The following is a 20741-nucleotide window of genomic DNA, read 5'->3' as shown; positions in this document are numbered from 1 at the left end:
TCCTTCTAGGACTCTAAGTACATGTATGTAAGACTGCTTGACATTATCCTAGAGGCCATCAGGATTGTCTCCCTCCCCCACCAGCACCAGTTTTCTTCTCTCAATTCTTCATACTGCATAATTTCTATGGATCGGACTTCAAGTTCACAGAATCTTTCTTGTGCCATCTCTAATTCACATTAAGCCTATCCAGTGAATTTTTCATTTCATATAGTTGTTCTATATAAAATACAATATTGTATTCATTCATTCATTCATTCATTCATTTCATATAGTTGTTCTATATAAATAGAACATATAGTTGTTCTATATATGTTCTATATAAAATACAATATTGTCTTACAATATTGTAATCTTATTTTAGGTCACTGACTTAATATTGGTTTAATTCATTTTTCCTAATTCCAAATGTGGGTTATCTCAGGGTCAGTTTCTATTAACAGCACTTTCCCCCCTTGATATGTTTCAAGTTTTGCTGATTATTTGCAGGTATAGTAAATATTGGTTGCATGCTGGACATTGTAAATACAGTGTGAGGATTCTCGAGTTATACTGTCTTTCTTGATGAGTTTTGTTCTGCCTCGTGCCTCTCCCTGATCCCCAAATGAGCTAATTTTAGACTTTATTAGAGAAGATCCAGAGCAATCCTTACTCTTAAATAGGAGTTGGCCAACTTTTTCTGTAAAAGGCTAGACAGTAAATGCATTAGATTTGTGGGTCACACAGTGTCTATAGCAACTGTGACTTTGCCCTTGTGGCCCAAAAGTAATATGTAAATGAATTAGCATGGATGGTTTCATTTTACTTTTTTTTTTAAGATTTTATTTATTTATTTGAGAGTGAGAGAGAGAGAGAGCATAAGCAGAGGGGGAGCTGCAGAGGGAGTGGGAGAAACACCCCGCTGAGCAGGGAGCCTGACACAGGTCTCAAACCCAGGACCCCAGGATTATGACCTGAGCTAAAGGCAAACGTTTAACTGACTGAGCCACCCAGGTGCCCCTGGATGGCTGCATTTTTAAACAAATTTATTTAGAGTCACCAGAATTTATATTCCACATAATTTTCAAGTTTCACAAAATACTATTCTTTTTAAAAACTCTTTTCTATGGGCACCTGGGTGGCTCGGTTGGTTAAGCATCTGCCTTCAGCCCAGGTCACGTTCCCCGGGTCCTGGGATCAAGCCCCACATCAGCTCCTTGCTAAGCAGGGAGCCAGTTTCTCCCTCTCCCTCTGCCCTCCCCACCCCCTTCTGCTGCTCACTCTCTCTCTCTCACATTCTCTGTCTCTCTCTCTCTCTTTCTAATAAATAAGCAAAATCTTTAAAAAAAAAAGTGAAATAAAATTTTTTCTGCCACTAAAATATATAAAAACCATCCTTAGATCACAAGCCATACAAAAACAATAAGGCCAGATATAACACAGACCGTAATTTGCTAATCCTGCTCTGAGATATAATAGTTACTCCTATAGCAGGTCTTTCTGGTCTCAGATAACTATATTTAGTATGTTAACTAGGTCTCTCTCCACCCTGGGTGGACTAGAATCCAACATCTCCAGGTATAATGGGGCTTGTCCCACTCTAACATGCATTCTCTTATCTGACCTTGATGAATATTGCCTATGAATATGCACCACAACTGTCAGAAAAGGACTTATGGGAAACTCACACTTGTACTTTTCTGAAACCCTGCTCAGCAAATTCCAGCTGCTTCAGTAGCCCAGAACTCCAATCTTTGCATCCTTAACTCAGCAGGACTTCCCTGCTCTGCTTGAGTTCTACTCCCCACGACACAGTCAGGAAACTGCCCTGAAACAGAGATGGGCTAAATGTGGTGCTCACCTTGTTTGTTCTCTTTCTCTCTAATGTCCAGTGCCTGAAAAGAGCTCTACTTCATATATTTTGTCCAGTTTTATAGCTGTTTATGGCTGGAAGAAAAATCCAATCCAATTACTCTGTCATGGCTGAAAAGTAGATGTTAACCTCAATAAATATTTGATGAATAAATTAGTGACTAAACAAACCATATTTCATAAAATTTTAAGTATACATGACCCTACATACTCTCCACATCCTTCACACCTTTCTGTAATCCCTTCCCATGGGCTACAGGCAGGATCTTGATTTGCACTTAACCAAAAGAATATTGTGAAGGCTATAGATCTTACTCCTGTGATTTTAAGTGACACTTACATAAAACTCCAATCTTGCTAAAAGACGAGCTCTAGAGACCTTTTGTTGGCTGAATGAAGTAAGCTGACATACTGGGAAAGTCCACATGGCAAGGAACTTTAAGCAGCCTTTAGGTGCTGAGTGCAGCCTCTAGCTGAGAGTCAAAAGAAAGGGCCCTCAGTCCTACAATCACATGGCAATGAATTCTGCCAGCAACATGAGTGAGTTTAGAAGATTCTCAGTCTCCAGCCAAGAATGTAGCTCAGCCAACACCATGATTACAGTGGGGCCCTAAGCAGAAGATCCGCAGAAATGGTGAAATAATAAATTTGTGTTATTTTAAGCTGCTACATTTGTGGTGATCTGTTACACGGAAACAGATAACTAATGTACTACACTACTGATAGATACTACAAAACAACTACCAATATTTAGAGCTGGCAAGTCCATGAAGCAGAAGCATGGGAATGACCATGAAGTACACTTAAGAACAAGGAAAGCTACCTCAGACCTATGTCATCAACACACAGTGGATAAGCAGAAATACAGTAAATTACCTCAGGGAGACACAGTGGCTCTTGGCCTAGCAAGAAAGAATGAAACCATCAGAAAAGGGGTGTGGGCAATCATACAAATATATTTAAAGAACAGTCAGAATCAGTGGTAGTGCCTTCCAACCACTGTAGGAAAGACAGAGAATATCTTGGTCCAAAAACCTAATTTTGTCTAGTCACAATTGTTCAGCAGTGTTTTACACAGAAGCACTTACCTTAATGCTGACCCTCTTTTACCTAGCAAATGTGAGCTCTTACCACTAATAATCACTATCAAAATTTAAAATTAAAATCTATGCTCTTATCAAAACCAAAATACACCAATTTAGCACCATGTTATCAGGAAAGAAAGAAAAAAAAACACCAAGGTATTGCTGATTTTGTTTACTCATTAAACTTTATTTAGGATATGCAATAGAATTTGGCATTTTAAAGAACCCACTACATTCACCTGATGCTAAATTTTTGAATCATATAACGAATTTCTCTTTTTAAAAATTCCATATACTATAAGCAACTTTTTTATTACAATCCAGCTTTGCAAGTAGCATACCCATGGAAATAATATAAATATTAGAGGAAAAAAATAGAGAAGGAGAAAGCCAAAGTAGCAAAATGTTGGCAACTGGCAAATCAAGGTAAGAAGTATGTGGATGTTCACTAGACAACTCTCAACTTTTCAAATACAGATTTAAACTTTTTAAAATAAAAAAGTGAAGAACGAGAAATAAGATAATTTTCTCAGTAAGCTAATGAAGTTTAGGGATCATAAATATTCTTGAAGCTAATTAGAAAAGTCTCAAGAAGTCACTATTTTCACTCGTTTTGATACATGGAGGAAGAAAGCAAAATAAATATCTAAATCTATGTTTTAAAGCAGTAAACACCTTACAATTATGTAATGTTTCTCTCTCAGAATTCCAAAAATAATATAAAAATTTCTAAAAACATTAATTTTCTGAATCATTCTTACAACTTTTTAGTTCTTTACACAATATTAATTTCTAAATCTGTACTGTTCTCTAAACACTTGTTATTCAAAAAGTGGTCTGCTGAATCAGTAACACTAAATTACCTATGAACTTGTTAAAAATACAGAACCTCAACAGCCAAACTATGAATGCCGCCCATGTGTCCATCTATAGATGAATGGATAAAGAAATTTTATGTGTATCTATATATATGTATGTATATACATATATACATACACACATAAATTTTATATATATACAAATACATGTGTGTATATACACATATATATGCATATACATATATACGGGAATATTATTCAGCCAAAGAATGAAATCTTGCCATTGGCAACAACATGGATAGAGCTAGAGAATATAACGCTATGCAAAATAAGTCAGAGAAAGACAAATACCATATGATTTCACAGATACACGGAATTTAAGAAACCAAACAAAGGGGAAAAAAGAGACAAACCAAGAAATAGACTGTTAGCTACAGAGAACAAACAGATGGTGACCAGAGGAGATGGGTGGGGGGGATGGGGAAAATAGGGGATAGGTATTAAAGAGTACACTTATCATGATGAAAATAATAAATATTTACATATTCATACCTTCAGAATCACCGACGACCCATAGTCTTTACAGTGAGGGAAGGATTATTAGTTTCATCTATTATATAATGAAATGGTAGTGGTGGTAAGACAAGATTAAGATAGTGACTAATAGAACAGTTTAAGCTGGTTCTACTTCTTGTATATCTATTGTACTTGTGTGTTACGTTAGCTGTTAACATTAAGGAAATAATGTAAATCACTAAGGAGCTAATCAGGACAACAATCATTAATGTATGATCATGAAGTGTACAAGTTCTTCTACAATAGGTGACGCTGCATCTTGGAAACGTAGCTGGAATGGATATGTCACCAGGATATGAAGTGTCTGGACTTCTAATTTCACTTAGACAAAGTTATATAATTTTTACTAATACCTCACTAATTAAGAAAGAAACAGAAGTTATGATATTGGCTTGGCACCAGCTGGAGGAGGTTTGATTCCTTTCCTTCCTATTTTACATTTATGTAAGAAGACTCTTCAAAGGTATGATATGGGGGGGCATCCATGTAGTCATTTGAGATAAGCAGTTGTTGATTCCACTACTGCAATTTTGGCTTAGATGCAAATTCCTCTCAAATTATGAAAATTAATATTATTGCTATTAATGAAATGAATGAACCTACAGTAGATGAGATGGTATTTCATGCTGTATACACATGTGGATAATCAGAGTGAGCTGGTGGCATTCTTGAAAAGTCAAGAAAGTGTGATGGTAAGAAAGTTATGTTAACACATTTGTGTTTATGAAATGAATTTTTGCTCAGGCTGAGCTAAATGTATAGCCTGAAAATAATGGGAGCCAGTGAACAAATCCCCCTATAACGTTAATAATGCTTCTATCGATAAGATATAATGAAATTATGCTACTACGTAACACGCATCATGGAGAACAAAGCCCAAGGATCAAGTAGCTAGAAGTTAAGTCCAGCCAGGCCTCCTACTGTAAATAAGAAAATAAAACATAAGGCTCAGAGTATGGCTGGCAATCATTTAATATTTCCTCCATGGAAGGTTTCTCAAGTACTTTTACTCTCATAGGAATGGCAATCCTTATGGTAGCTGATATAAAACACACTCATGTGTCAACATCTATGCCAAAGGTGAATATATGATGAATTTGTGCAATGAAGTCTAAAAATCCAATGGAAAAAAAAAATAAAAATAAATTAAAAAAATAAAAACACAGAACCTTTGCCCTCAGCACAAACCTACAGAATCAGAATCAAAATCTGTACCTTAACAAGACACAACGGTAATCTGTATGCACATTAAAGTTTGAAGAACACTACTCTAGACATTAAATTCATTTACTATAAACATTATATATCTATTCAAATGACAAGCAGCAAAGTCTATTAAGAATTGGAGAAAATATCTGAAAGCTATTTAACAGGTATTTTCCCCCAAGAATTCAGTCTGAACCACAAAATGATCAAACGTGTGAGGTAGAGGCAGCCGGGGTGGGGGGTCTCTTGGGAGAGTTTATTATTGCATAAAACCTAATCAAAATCAATTTATATTTTTGAAAGCAACTGTAAAACAAATAAATTCCAAGCTGTCTGGTTAAAATACAGATATCATTTAACATACTCAATATCAAAAAGATAAAATACACATTGACACATCAACTGACATAAAGTTGTTACTTGATAAATCAATCAACTGATAAGCTATTATCTAGAAACTAAGGACAAAACACCACTTCCTCATTCTAAAAGCATCTTCTTTTCTACCTGCAAATGTCTTACTTGATTTCATTATAATGAATCAAAAGCCATAAAGCAGTATAACAGAAATGGGCCTACATTAATCAGCATAACCATAAATTAAACACTTAGGGACAACTTTTGAGGAAAGCTAAGTCTTATAACCATGAAAAAAGGGAACTTAGTATACAGAAAGAAATTCTCCCCCAATACAGGCCAGGTGCAGAAAGTGTAAGAAGAGCTGATAGAAATACACTGGTAGGTTGAGCAAATTTATAGCACCCTCTATAATATTGGTTATTGGCTCTACAATTCTGCTTTCTATTTGATTTCTCTAATAAACTTCCCATCTGGGAAGAAAATGGTGACCTACCAAAGACCTCAAAGAGTGATCCATTTAAAAACACCAAGAACATACCCATTACATGTAACACAAAAATCATATTTTCTGTGTAAAATAACTATTTTACACTATTTCTGTGTAAAATATTCTGTGTAAAACTATTTCTGTGTAAAATAACTACTTTTTTTTTGCAAATATCTTTGATGTTTGGCTTTGTAGAAAACAGATGAACTATATGCTTCTACATTCAGTGCTTTTAATGTTGTTTTGACTAACATATAAATATATAGGCTTATAAAAATATGTACCTGGAAAAAGGAGTAGCATTTTAACAGACTTCAGATTTGTGGATATTCTTTTTTGATACTACACCAGATTTAATAAGCATAGTTTATTAGAACATTAATGTGGAATCTGAAAGCTTATCAATAAATATTTTGATTTCTGTTACATTAAAATTCCTAATTGTGACCTTGCATTTTGAATGGTTCTTTTTCACATACATTATTTTGTAACATCATGCATTGACCATTTGGAAAATACTTGTTTGCTGAATTAACGTAAATCTCTAAACATTGACACATTTCATTACATAAAATTTCTTAAAAATCAGATCTGTTGGGCGCCTGGGTGGCTCAGTGGGTTAAGCTGCTGCCTTCGGCTCAGGTCATGATCTCAAGGTCCTGAGATCGGGTCCCGCATCAGGCTCTCTGCTCAGCAGCGAGCCTGCTTCCCTCTCTCTCTCTCTCTCTGCCTGCCTCTCTGTCTACTTGTGATCTCTCTCTGTCAAATAAATAAATAAAATCTTAAAAAAAAATCAGATCTGTTAAAATGACCAAAAATCTCAACAGAAAACTGTTTTAGGAATAATAAAGCTGTCAAGGTCATGGTAGCAGATATGTTTTCCAAAGTTCTAATTTTCATTTAGAAGTTCACATTTTAACATTGGCAACAAATACTGTTGTCCTTACTCTGAGAGAGTCACTTCATTTATTTTAAGAAACTATCTTACAAATACCCCAATACACTTTATCAGTCACTCTTTCGAATAAAAAACGGTGTTTTATGAAAAAAGTGGCATGTTCAGCTTGCCCTCAAACAAGGGCTTCAGTGCTTTTCCTTAAGACGTTATCGTATTTGGCACAGAGCAGAAGTGCTTTATATGCACTCTCATTTCGACACACAGGAGCTTAAAAAGACATGGACTTAAGAGTTAAGATGAAGAATAATCGATAATTTGTACTGCTTCATCCAGAACACTCTTAAGTGAGGCTGATATTCTTTCTACTGCAAGTGTGTGGCAGTGAAAAATGCAATAACCACTTGCACAGAGTGGTGCACCGCCCTGCTCTGTGTTGTGGTGCCCACAGTTTGACCCACCATCCCTTTTACAGATCAGTACAAATGTAAACACAGAGGTGCAAATAGCACCTTAATATTATTTTGGAAATAAACTGGACCTCATGAATCCATTCCAAGAGCCTTGGGTACCCCTATGGGTCGACAGAGTGCTTTGAGAAGCACTACACTGCACCACTACACTAGAACAATCGAAACAATTCTAAGCTTTTCCTATCATTATCATAGTCCACTGATGCACTCAATCAGTGATTACAGAAGGCTTGGTATGTGGTGCCAGGTGGGTACCATAAAGTGTCCCGGTGTTTTGAGTGTCTTTGTGTCATTCACTCATATACCCCAAGCATCTAGAATAGTGCCTGACTGGCACATAGTGGGCTTCTGGTATGTGTTGAATGAACAAATAAATGGGTAGCTATGATATATTTTAACCTAGATTCCAAAGTCCTAGAGTGCATCCCTCTCACATGAATAATTATGAGAACTGTTTTTCAACATAATGGGAAAGACTAACATGTTAGGCAATACAAGAACCTCTACACTCATTACACTTGGAGTAGTTTTACTTTATACCGTTCTAAACTTAAATTATTATAAATACAAGCAGTCTTCACTTTGCATGATACCATGGTAACTGAAAGTCATGCATATTAGAACCATATCCTACTCTGGTTCCATGATAACTAAAATCTGTGGCAACATGGTACTCTGCAAAGCACATTAGTGCAAATGAGAAGGAAATAAATGCCAAAGACCCACAGACTCAACTGAATAAAGTGGGAAGGAAAGCATCTTGGGAAGAATGGGTGAGCAGACTTTGGGCTGTGACTCTGAATGAGTGCCCCTTACAGGAAAGCAAATTAGATATCTAAAATGACTTTTCAAACTCCTAACATGCTTCCCTCCCACAATTCATCGCCCTTTGAGAATCACTGCCTAGTGATCAACTAAAAGAGGTATTTCAATCCTTCAATGGTATTTGTTTATTGCTTGGGGAGCAGGGGCTGAAGAACCAACGTGGTTAAGGGGGAAGACAGACCACTTTATAAACTATTAGGACAAAATTAAGTTACAATAAATGGACTGATCATAGAAACTACAGGAATTAAAATTTCTCAAAACACACTCAGATCAAGTCTTTGGAGTTCTGTCTCCTAACGCTTCTCACAATTCAATCAAAATAGCCTAAGAGATACTCAACACATTAAACTGTACCCCTTCCCCACTCCCATGCCCACATCTAAACTCTGGATTTTGTTCTTATTGGAGATTTTTTTGGATGAACATAAACATTCCAAAATATTACCAATTTTAAACTGCATATTCAGGTCCAAAAATAGGCATTCATGCATTTAATGTTTAAATGACTCTGCCAAGAGTTAGTAATAAATCAAAAGATATATGGATAAAAACCAGCGGCAGCTTAGCCATTAAAGTGTCATGGAAGAAGCAATAAACAACTTCACTTAAAAAAAAGTCTATTCTAAATCTACCTACGAAATATTATAAGAGGAAGAAATGGGAAATGCTATTTAAACTATACCTTAAAATGTACTATGATGTTCCAAGGAAGAGCTGAACTTGATGCAAGTAGATCAAACAGCAAACCAATTGGATAATGCCTAAAAATGAAAGAGTACATTTTAAGAAGAATATTTTAAAGTTATAACTACAACTCTAAAAAAAATTTCAGCATATACTGTAACATCAAATATCAGGGGGCTTTAACCACAAATCATAGAATGATAACATATTACTGTCACTTGCCCAAGCTAATATGGTATAGTTTCCAGGTATTGGTTTTCTTCTAAGCATTTCATTCACTGAAGCCCCAGTATACATAACGGGATAGTGCTTAAGAATCTCTTATCAACCATGACCACTGCTGTATCACAGTACTGCAGTATCCGATTACCATCCCAGTATTTACATTGGATAAACAGGTTTTTAAGCTTATGTAAATATATTTTTTAATTTTTCAAGTATTAGAAAATTCTAAGAACTAAGAAAATCACTTTAAAAAGCATGCAATCATCTATTTTGTGGTTAATATTAACGCCATAGAAAGTGAGTCTTTTATTTATGCATACATATGTAAATACAGATTAGGCTTATCCTTTATAAAACACTATTACCTGCTTTTTTCTGTATAACAACATGTCAACATTTTCTAAAGTCACTGAATATTTTTCTGCAATCTCAGACTGAAGTTTTTTACAAAAATAAATTCAGGACTTCCTAAATAAGAGAAACTTTCCAAATATAAATATTACTTACAGTGACGCAAACTATTTACCAATAATTCAAACCTTGCAGATTTCAACAAAGAAATCTTATTTTTTAAATCATCCTTTTAAAGAAACTAAAGTGGCTACAATAATGAAACAGAATTAAACAATACTTCCAACAAGGCAAAAGAGGCAAAAAGAGGACTGCGTGGTGTCTTGTACAGTCCTGTTTTTCATACGTTAGTGAGTGATTCCTAGATTTAGAAGCTGCAAAATTTGGAAATACACCTAATTCCCCTCAAAATGAACGACCCAATACACTGCCTAACCAAGATTCAAATATTAATACTAGTCCTGTTTGCTTCCATCTACATAATACAATTGGTGAAAAGTCATCAATCACTACAGATCATGTTATTTAGAAAGAATTTAGAATGAATGCCCTGCTGGTAAAATGAAAACAGGGTAGTTTTAGTCATATACATGTTGTATCTTTTAATAATAACCCTTAAACCTCTAAACTTGAAAGTTCACATCTACTATCAATCTTTCATAACCAAATATGAATACTGAAGGAAATTTTGGACTACCTAAATAATAGAATGTTTCCTTCAGAACCCAGAAAAAAAAACCCTAGTCTGTCAAAATCTAAAACAAAAATAGTAATTTGAAAAACAAAAATACTCCATTAGAGAAAAGTTATAGATTCTATACAATTCTGATACTTCTCTCTGAACTTCTTAAAATTGTACAAGTTCTACATAATGCTTTGTATTTTTACAAAACAGACTTTTGCTAGTCCTCATCCTATTCCAGGAATTCTATTTCATCATTCTAGGAATGATTTCATCATTATTTATCAATTATTCCCAACTATGCTAAGAAAAAAAAAAGAAAGAAAGACTAAACTAGTAACAATTTGGAAGAATAATGGCATGCCTAGAAGGATGATATAATAATGCATTCTTCCATGTTCTCATTGTTTCACCTAGAATATTACATCAGATTTCAAGGAAGTATAAAGTAAGAATGCAGACCCCATTTTTGGAGTCTGCTTTTATCTATCATTAATATAGCTAAAAATTTAAAATGTCTAATTTTCCATGTATAATGGGAAAGAGAGGAAAATCGACAAGGGAAGATGTTACACAATTATTACATAAATCAGAAGGTTTTTACACAGACAACAGTACTTTGGACTTTAATGACAGTAGTAAAATTGATCGCTTAAGTGAAATCTCAGACTATGAGTCATTAGGTAATATTCTAGGTGAATTTTACACAATTCAAAAACTAATGAATGAACAATATATTTCTAAAGACATGGTATTCTTAATCCACTTAGTCATTCAATGGCAAGAATTTTCATCATACAGTATTTTATGACAAGAACCTGAGTCATTTTGTTAAAAAGAAGTGTGACAGTATTTTTTCATCTTTTATGCCATTTGTGCACTGCAATTTATCTGATAGTGAGCAAGAAAGAGCTAAAGGCAGCTTTGTACCGAAGATGACTAGAAGGAATCATATGATGTAGAAATGAACAAGTATTGAACTGATCATTCTTACTGGCATTTACTAATGTAAACAAAACAAGTATTTTACAACAAAATCATGATCTGTCAAAGGTTTAAAAATTTCTTTAAACACTGTTGTTAAGCAAGAAAAGCCAGAAGTCACAATAACCCAAAACCTCTTAGAGGTCTATTTGAATTTATGACAACTAACGAGTAGTTAGTTGCATTCAGAAGACACTGCCCATTTCTGGTATCTATACCTTCAAAACTAGGGAACTATGAAGCGTAAATGTGAATTTGCTCTATCTAAATGCTTTTTAAAATTTCTAATAAAGTTGTCATACACTATTCCTTTATTTTTCTCTAAGTTATTTATAAAATAACTTACATATATATTTATTTTCTTCATTGGTCTCAGATGGTAAATGATGACTCTTTTTCCCAATATACTGAAGATTAGGATGAAATTTAAATATTACGGTTTCTAATACTTACATTTAACTATAAATGTATGTAAAGTAACAACATAAAAGCATTCTAAATAACTAGTAATTATCCTGTAATAATCTTTAAAAATAAAACTGCAGTAGAAAGAGCTATTTACTTCCTTCTCTTATCAAAGTCTACATGTTCAGGTTATTATGTGGCTCAATGCAGATGTTTATGTCAGAATGATTTTGATGCAAGGATACTAACTCCAAAAAAATATACTATCTGAATTAACTGGTTCCAAGACTGCTTATTTCTGATGAGTCTATTAATATGCAAGAAAATCTGCAACAGAAAACAGAACTGGCAAGAATTAAAGGTACTGAATTTCTCTTACACTATAATCTAATTTACATCAAGGGTTTCAAAAGTACTAATTTGTACAATTCCTCTAAACAGATATTCTACATAGTTTTGTCAGGAGGCTCCTAACCCACAACATAGAAACCACATAAGCCATAACTGTAAGTAAATCATAATGTAACCATTTATCTCATATGCTGCTACTCCTGCCAATCTAACCTAAATTTAATAGAAAAGGAAGTGGTAAGAATATGAACCTGGAATATATCCCAGAAGAGGGCCCAACTAGTAAGGGTTCACTCTACTGCCCTATAAAAATTCACCATACCAGAACAGTTAGTGTCAGGTCTATTTTCACACTTTATTCATTTTCTTTCTCTTCCTTAAATTGCTCTAGTCTTTTCTAAAATCAATTCTCAAAATGAGTAATATTTTCATTTTTCTTTGCATAAGTTGTTTCTTCTCTACCCTTTCATTACTGCTAAAGTACATACACAAATACTGGTTCCATGTATCGTTAATAACAGCTATGTTCCTAAGTCAGCCAAGGGTGCTCTCAGTAGTCTAAACATCTTGCAGTCAGATAGCAAAGCGGTATTCTAACATCAGCCTTGAAAGAAAGCTTCCCCAAATACTAGAGAGAACAGAACGATTGTCCTACTCCGTTTCATCGAAATAAATGCATCCTATTTGTAAGTCTCCTAGTGATTTACTGGAAACGGGATTATATTTCATTGAATAAAAAAGGGTACAAACTGGGGCACCTGGGTGGCTCAGATGGTTAAGCATCCAACTTTTTTTTTTTTAAGATTTTATTTATTTATTTGACGGAGGGAGATAGAGATCACAAGTAGGCAAAAAGGCAGGCAGAGGGAGAGGGAGAAGAAGCAGGCTCTCGCTGAGCAGAGGGCCCCATGAGGGGCTTGATCCCAGGACTCAGGGAAGGAAGCTGATTTACCAAATGAGACACCCAGGCACCCCTATGCATACAACTCTTGATCCCAGCTCAGGTTTTGATCTCAGGGTCGCAAGTTCAAGCCCCACTGTTAAAAAAAAAAAAAAAAGAAAAAGGGTACAACTCAAATGTACACCAAAGTAATCTCATGTTTACAATCAATTTTGCCTTGCTTTACCTATGGAACAAACACAAACATCTATAAATTAGCACTGTGTTTCACAGCTTTCTAAACCTATTCTTACGCATGAAGAAGTACAAAACAGCCAATGGATACTACCTGTCTCAAATGCTAAGTAAATCACATTTCAAAATTCAAGTTTACAGAATTTATAAAATTTTAGAAATGAAATCTTAGGAAAAAGACAATCAATAAGAGAGAAGAGCCTGCACAGTATTTATAATTAAGAGGTTATTTTGTTAAAATTTACTTTTGAAACCAGATACATACATTATTAAAATCTGGGTTATTCTGCTATGTCTATGTTTAAGATTACTAATGCTTGCTGTTTGTTTGTTTGTTTTAATTCAAAAGGTAGTTTCAACTTCTTACTTTCCAACCAGTCCTGAAAATAAGTCAGTTTACACAAAATAATAATATCCTATTAGAGACACTTGCTTTTATAACTGACAAAAAGAAAAGCTTTTTCTAAAATTTATACCGAAGGCCTAAGAGCTAACCAATATTAGGGCATACATACAAAGTGTTCTTTAGAAGAACCAGGAACTGTTCTCTTAAAATAATTCTAATATAAAAGTAAAAAATACAAACTTTGACCACTTGATTAACAGTAAAAAGGAAACTTCACCTTTTAAAATGCAATGTTAGAGCACCCTCTGCTGACTAATCAACTCAAATCACTCCTACCAAAAATTTAAAAAAAAAAGAAAGAAAGAAATCCTTGCATTTGAGTTAGATCAGCACTTTCTATTTACCATGTAATTTTTAAAACTTAAGGAAACAAAGGACTGTAGGGGATAAAATGGTAATCAAATAAAGCCCCCACAGATTCTCTACAAATCAACAATATACTAAGTATTCATTATGTGTCTGCCACTGTTCTTAAATTTTCTATTCTAATATGGACAAATAATGTAAGTAATTTAGAGAGACCATACAGAACTAAAGAAAATGACAACTAACAAACAGAATATCAGCAAGTCCATGGTGGGAAGACTCTGAACTGAGACTTTCAAAATCTGGTCCTACTCACCCATTTGAACAAGTTATTTTATTTATTTCAGCCTCATTTTCATTCACCCACTGAACAAACATTTACTTAGCACCTCTTACGTAGTACTGCTTAAGGTACAAAAGTCCATGCCCAAGTATCTCATGCAGATATTTAAACAATTGTAATAATAAATAACAAATAGCAGGAGTTATAGAGTAAGAAGTAATTACCAGTTTATGCTCTTTCTACTTTCTTTTATAAATTATCTAAACTGGTGTTTGATTTCCTTTCTAACTGGAATTTATTTAAACTCCAAAGAATCAAGTATAAGAAAGATGTTATTACCCTACTCAAATAAATGCTCCTCTACTCTTAAGACACTTGCATGGTCTCAAAAGTCTCAAGCCCTATAAAACTTCAGTGGTAGCTGCTTCTCTATAATGATTATCCTATCATATGAAGCCCACTGCTTAAATGCCAGGTAGATATTGATAGCCTATGACTCCTTGAACACAGGAAGATGACTGCTTTAACTAGGAGGAAACTGCTCTAGTTGGGAGCAAAAAGAGAAAAGATGAAGACTTAGCCCAGAGGTCCTGGACTATATTCATGCCTCTGGAAGCTACTCCTTCCTCAAATATATGGAGTAGCTAATGTTCGTCACCCCTTATGCAAGGGGGATATGTTCCAAGACCGCCCCAAGGATGCCTAAAACCACAGACAGTACCAAACTCTACATATGCTACGTTTTCTCCTATACATACAGACCCATGATAGTTTCATTTATAAATTAGGCACAGTAAGAGATTAACAACAATAATTTAGAATAGAACAATTATAACAAAAAGTTATAATAAAAGTTATGAGTGTGGACGCTCTCTCTCAAATTATCTTACTGTACTGTACTCACCCTTCTTGTGATACTGTGAGATGGTAAAATGCCTACGTGATGAGATGAAGTGAGGTGGATAACATAAGCACAATGACCCAGTGTTAGGCTACTACTGCCAACCTTCTGACAATATGTCAGAGAAGGATCATCTGCTTCCAAACCGTGGCTGACTGAGGGTAAATGAAACTACAAAAAGCAAAACCAAAGATAAAGAGGGACTACTGTACTAAAGGAAAGTTTTATCAGAAGCCATTAAATACAATGAGCTTACAGCAAGACGTAACTACGAAAGTGACATCATGCATAAAAAGTTAACACCCCAAAACCTACAGCAAAGATATGTGAATACTATTACTTTCACATAAACTCTCTAAAAGGAAAAATAATTTTAATTTTTTTACTCCTTAATAAAAGATTCTCAGAAGACATAAGTACTAACAAAGAACATGACATATTTAAGCCAGATTATTACCCTGTGGTAACAGAAATGGGTCCAAACATTATTTGTTGATATAGAATACAAACTTACAGAATACAAATCTTATCAAATACAAAAAAACCCCACCATACAGGATGGATTAAAACAGCAGCTGAAGGATGGCAACTGAGCAATCATTTACTTAAGAGAGTCTGAGGTTTCCCATCTTTTCCAGAGTTTCTCAACTGGGGGTGGTTTTGTACCCCGTCATCTCAGGACACCTGGCAGCACTTTTTATAATCATGACTAGAGGGAATGCTACTAACTCTAGTAGGCAGAGACCAAGGCTGCTACTAAAAATCCTACAATGTACAGGGTAGCCTTCCCACAGCAAAGAATTACCTAGGTCAAAATGTCAACAGAGTCCTTGTTAAGAAGCCCTACTTTACACTAATAAAACTGAAAAGCCTAGTGTCAGTCACATGAATTCTTAACAATAAAGTGTATATAACTAATACATATAGAGCAATACAATTTCATTATTCAACTATATAATACAGATCGAACTGTCGAGAATACAGATAGATCCTACTGCTACTCACCCACAATCTTTCCCCCTCCTTCCTTTCCCTCTACTCTCCTGATCCTCGCTCCTCTTATACTTCTGTTAAGTCACCTTCCCATTCCAAAACCTCCAATTCTTCTAAGAAATAAAAAGAAACAGAAAACATTGACTTATCTATGCTGCCTGAGGTCTAGAACTATTCAACCATCATAATGAATCTGATAAATGATCATGAAATTTGTCAATAGTGTTATTTAAAAATGAATGCTATAAAGAACTTTGCCATCCTTTCCTAGAAATGCCTCAAAAGGTTAGAAATGTGACCTATAACTCAATACAAAATCTCCTTGCTTCCAAAATCAATAAAAAACATCACTTTGTATGTTTCTAAACCATTATGAAAAATCTACTCACTTGTGGGAATTCAACATGAGGTGAGTTCCAAGAGTTCACCCCTCATTTCTAAATAATGTTTATATTCAAGTCAGCTGCACTTGTGAAACATCTCCCAGCTTCCTTTTTTATGAGCCTCTTTTAAAACTCTTCATATTAATACTCCAGATTTAGAATGCAAGCCCACTTTAAACCTACTTATAGTGTTCATATTTAAGTCTTGACCTTTTCATTCAACTACATTCATACAACAGCATTTCAATACCTATATCCCAGCATACCTTGAACCATTTTTTATATTCTTCTCTGTAATTTCTCCAGTTTCATTAAATATTTTTGGAAGTGCAATTTATAAAACTCCCAGTAACAGAGGAAGTACAAAAATAAATCATCCATACATGGATAAACCCAATTTAGAATTTATGTTTCTTAAGAATGACAGAATATCAAAATTATTTTTCACATAAAAAGGAAATCAATGTATTTTAAATACTAAGCCAAGGCTAGATAAAATGTGCATATGGCACTAAATGTGGCAATCAATTTGAAAGATGCCACTTTAGGTAATCATGGGTATATAAAGACCTGTCATAAAAATTCTGGAGATAGAAGCAAAACTGACTTATTCATTAGGGAGTCTTAAATATGTCTGGGGAAAAAAAAACCATAATCAAATACACTATTATTATGCCACTGAAAAATCTGTTGTTGAAAATATATACAAATCTGTCCGGTCTCCCATGCATCCAAAAGAAGGAAGAAATATTTTCAATAAAATATTTGAACAATAGTTTAAAATTCACTGTATTATATGAGCTAGACTACTGTATTTCTTTATATAACTTTTTAAAAAATTGCTTCAGGGCACTATACCTTCATAAAGCTAGCATATACTCAATGCTTAATAATGCAGAAAAATTCACTCACCATTTCAGTGGTGTGCCTTCATATTCAAACCATATCTCACTAATGTCTTCTTGTCTCATAACCTTCTGAAAGTGCTTTTTCACTTTGTCAGTTACCAACGTCAAATAACTTACTCTTGGCAAAAGCAACTGAAATGAAAATTTGTAAAACCGTATTTATTTACTATTTTTTAAAAATATATATACTAAATAGGTCTTTGAATTTTAAGGAAAAACAGCCATGTTCTTTGCATTATTTTGAATATTCCACACAAAGTCAACTGCTTTTTAAAGCAAATCAAAGGCTAAAGGTTAAGACGTTTTAAATTTCTTTTGAGGTCATTACTTTAAGTAGAGCTTACAGCATAAGTATCCAGAATAAACAACACAAATCTACGTACAATCTTTCTGTAATACTTTTCTCCACATAAAAATACAAATGTAATCAGATGTCATGCTTTTTAGGATACCTATTACATCTACCGATTTAACTTAAAAATTGGTATGATTCACCTGAATTAATTAAACTATTATGAGAAAATAATCAACTCAGTCTTAAGGTACTTCCTGACTTATCAATCGGGACTTCTCAATTGGTCCACAATATTTTGATAATCTACCATGTATTAGCTTAATCACGATGAAGAACACCTCTTCTATACAAGGCTAAAATAAAGGTAAAAAAAAAAATTCATAAAAAGTACTTACAAAAATACTTCAACGCAGCAACAGAAAAGACTTTAAAGATCAAACAGAAATTTTCATTTGATGAACAACAGAGGCCCACTACGATACAATGAATAAAAGAATGGCACAATGAGAAACAGTATCTGAGGAATATTCTAGCCATGGTAGATATAAAGAAGATAAGATTATAAACTGGAAATCTCTTAAGGAAATATTACATGAAGGGCTGGGCATGAAGGAATGGAAAAATGAGAAAGGTCTGGAAATCAGAACAGATTTGGGTTATTACTAATCAAGAAACTGAAGGAAAGAAGTAAGTTTAAGACAACTGACTGTTGAGCCACACATTTAGAGGGCAATAAAGCAGAAGTTTAAGGTCATCTGTCCCTGTCCAGCTCCTCCCTCAAGCCTATCTTTATGGAGCCTGGGCCTACTTGGACTTCGGAGAAAAAAGTCTGAAAAGGAATGTTGGGCTAGCCTCAACTGGCATAGTTATGAAGGCCACCATTATTTTTCCCCCACCAAAGATATGCAGAAAGAAAACATAAGAGAGCATTTAAGAAAACTGGTTAGAATTTTATAAAGAACACATGAGTGGACAAAAGGAGGAAAGTGGCAAAAATTCATGTTTTCCCAGGAGATACTCTAGTTATTTCTTGCTTTGCTAAGCTTCTGTCTTTTGCTGGTAAAACTGTTTTATTACTTTCTTTCCTCTGCATTTGAGAGGCTAATTCTGCAACATTTTTCATACTGTTTATTCAGTTATTATGTCTTTTGGTCAGTAAATCAAGTAGAATTATGGGGCTGGGGAATACATACAAAGAGCAATATTCTGGGTAAAGGAACTAATATTTAAATACTGAAGATCAAGATTAACAGGCTCCAACTAGGCAAGAGAACATGACAGTGGTCCTGGGGACAACAGGGTACAGGGGGTGGGAGGTAGCTGGCATGCTCCAGTATGGAAGAGAAGGTACTTACTAATACTAGAAACAAGCTTTTGGATAGCAAAGTCGATTCAACAAAACATAAGTTCCTCCTTTAATGAAGAAACAACTAGAATGTGGATTAGGAAAGAAGAGAGAAAGTAAACTAATACAGTGTATAAGAAAAAGCACTAGTTGTTTCACAGGCAATGTTATCACCTCTAGTTTACATGGCAGTTTAAAAAAGTTGTCAAAATCATATTCTATTAAATAAATGGCAAAGAAACGATTCATTAAAATCAGAAATGACAAAATCGAATATAGATGTAACATGGACGTTTCCTAAGAAACTAAAACAGCATGATGAATCAGCCATTTTTAAAAAATAAATAAGTACACAGTTGACCCCTGAACAATGTGGTAATTAGGGGCATCAAACCACCACACAGTTCAAAATCTTCATGTGTAACTGCTGACTCTCCAAAAACCTAACTACTAATGGTCTGCTGTTGACTAGAAGCCTTACCAATAACAAAGTCAATTAACAGGTATTTTGTATGTATTTTACATTGTAGTCTTACAATAAAGGTAAGAAAATGTTAAGAAATCATAAGGAAAAGAAAACACATTTAAAGTACTGAACTGTAAAAAAATCAGCATATAAGTGGACCCACATAGTTCAAGCCTGTGTTAAGAATCAACTGTAATCTGTAAATTCTATCAACTGTAAGTTCTATACTAGTAAATCCAGAACTTTTAACTTTAAATGTTTCTTGGGCTATTAAATAATAATGTAGCCTACAGAGAATATTAACCTACAAAGATTACAAAAAAAGAGGAAAGACACATCAGGACTGATGAGCATGGATAGCAGCTCCTGATTCTGGGGTGCTGCACTACATGCATAGCGTTTAAAGTTGCTGCAAAGTCCACAAATGATCTTCATGAAATGAAAACTTCTTCACAATAAGGAATGAGGAACCCTAAAATGTAAGCTCCATTAAGACAAGGATTTTTGTTGGTTTTGTTCACTGCCACATTCCAAATGCTCAAGAGTATCTGCTTTATAGTAGGCACACAATAAATATTTGCTGAATGAATCACAGATCCCAAAGACTGACATAAAGCCAAAAATGATAACTAATAAAGAATTTTCATTCTTAAGACAGAATCTACACTGAAATGGACTTGGAATCTTCTATTCTAAATTAGCCTGTTGGAGTAAATACCTGTAGGAGCATTAAGAAATAACACTAAGATTTAAGAATGACTGTATTAGACATAACTTATCTACTTAATAAGTAAAAATTAAAAAAAAAAAAACAAACAGTAAAATGACATCATCCTACCATCTATATCCAGATAGTACCACTCACTGATTTTCTTATGTGTATCTCATTGGTTTACTTTCTTTTAATTACGATAAAATTAATTATGGTAAAATATATCTAGCATAAAATCTGCCATTTTTAAGTGTATAGTTCATTGACATTAAATACATTCACACTGTTGTACAACCATCGCAACTATCCATCTTCAGAATTTTTTATCATCCCAAAGTCAAATTCTG

At 34.2% G+C, this 20741-nt stretch overlaps 1 protein-coding gene across 3 annotated transcripts in view; it reads right to left on the bottom strand.

The window, feature by feature from the left end:
* Positions 1 to 20741, bottom strand: part of ATG5 (autophagy related 5) — a 133444-nt gene that overhangs the window by 98895 nt on the left and 13808 nt on the right. For 2 of the 3 annotated variants that reach the window (XM_046006572.1, XM_046006571.1), the window contains exons 3-4: positions 17581 to 17708; positions 9262 to 9340 (exon numbers count right to left, since the gene is read on the bottom strand). In XM_046006572.1, the coding sequence (XP_045862528.1) occupies positions 9262 to 9340; positions 17581 to 17708 (207 nt within the window). The remainder of the gene's footprint in view (positions 1 to 9261; positions 9341 to 17580; positions 17709 to 20741) is intronic. The other variant, XM_046006573.1, reaches the window with a different exon arrangement.

The sequence above is a fragment of the Meles meles genome, chromosome 5, assembly GCF_922984935.1.
Source record: "Meles meles chromosome 5, mMelMel3.1 paternal haplotype, whole genome shotgun sequence".
NCBI classification, from domain to species: Eukaryota; Metazoa; Chordata; class Mammalia; order Carnivora; family Mustelidae; genus Meles; species Meles meles.
Note: the sequence above shows the minus strand (reverse complement) of the source record. Positions and strands in the feature narration are given on the sequence as shown.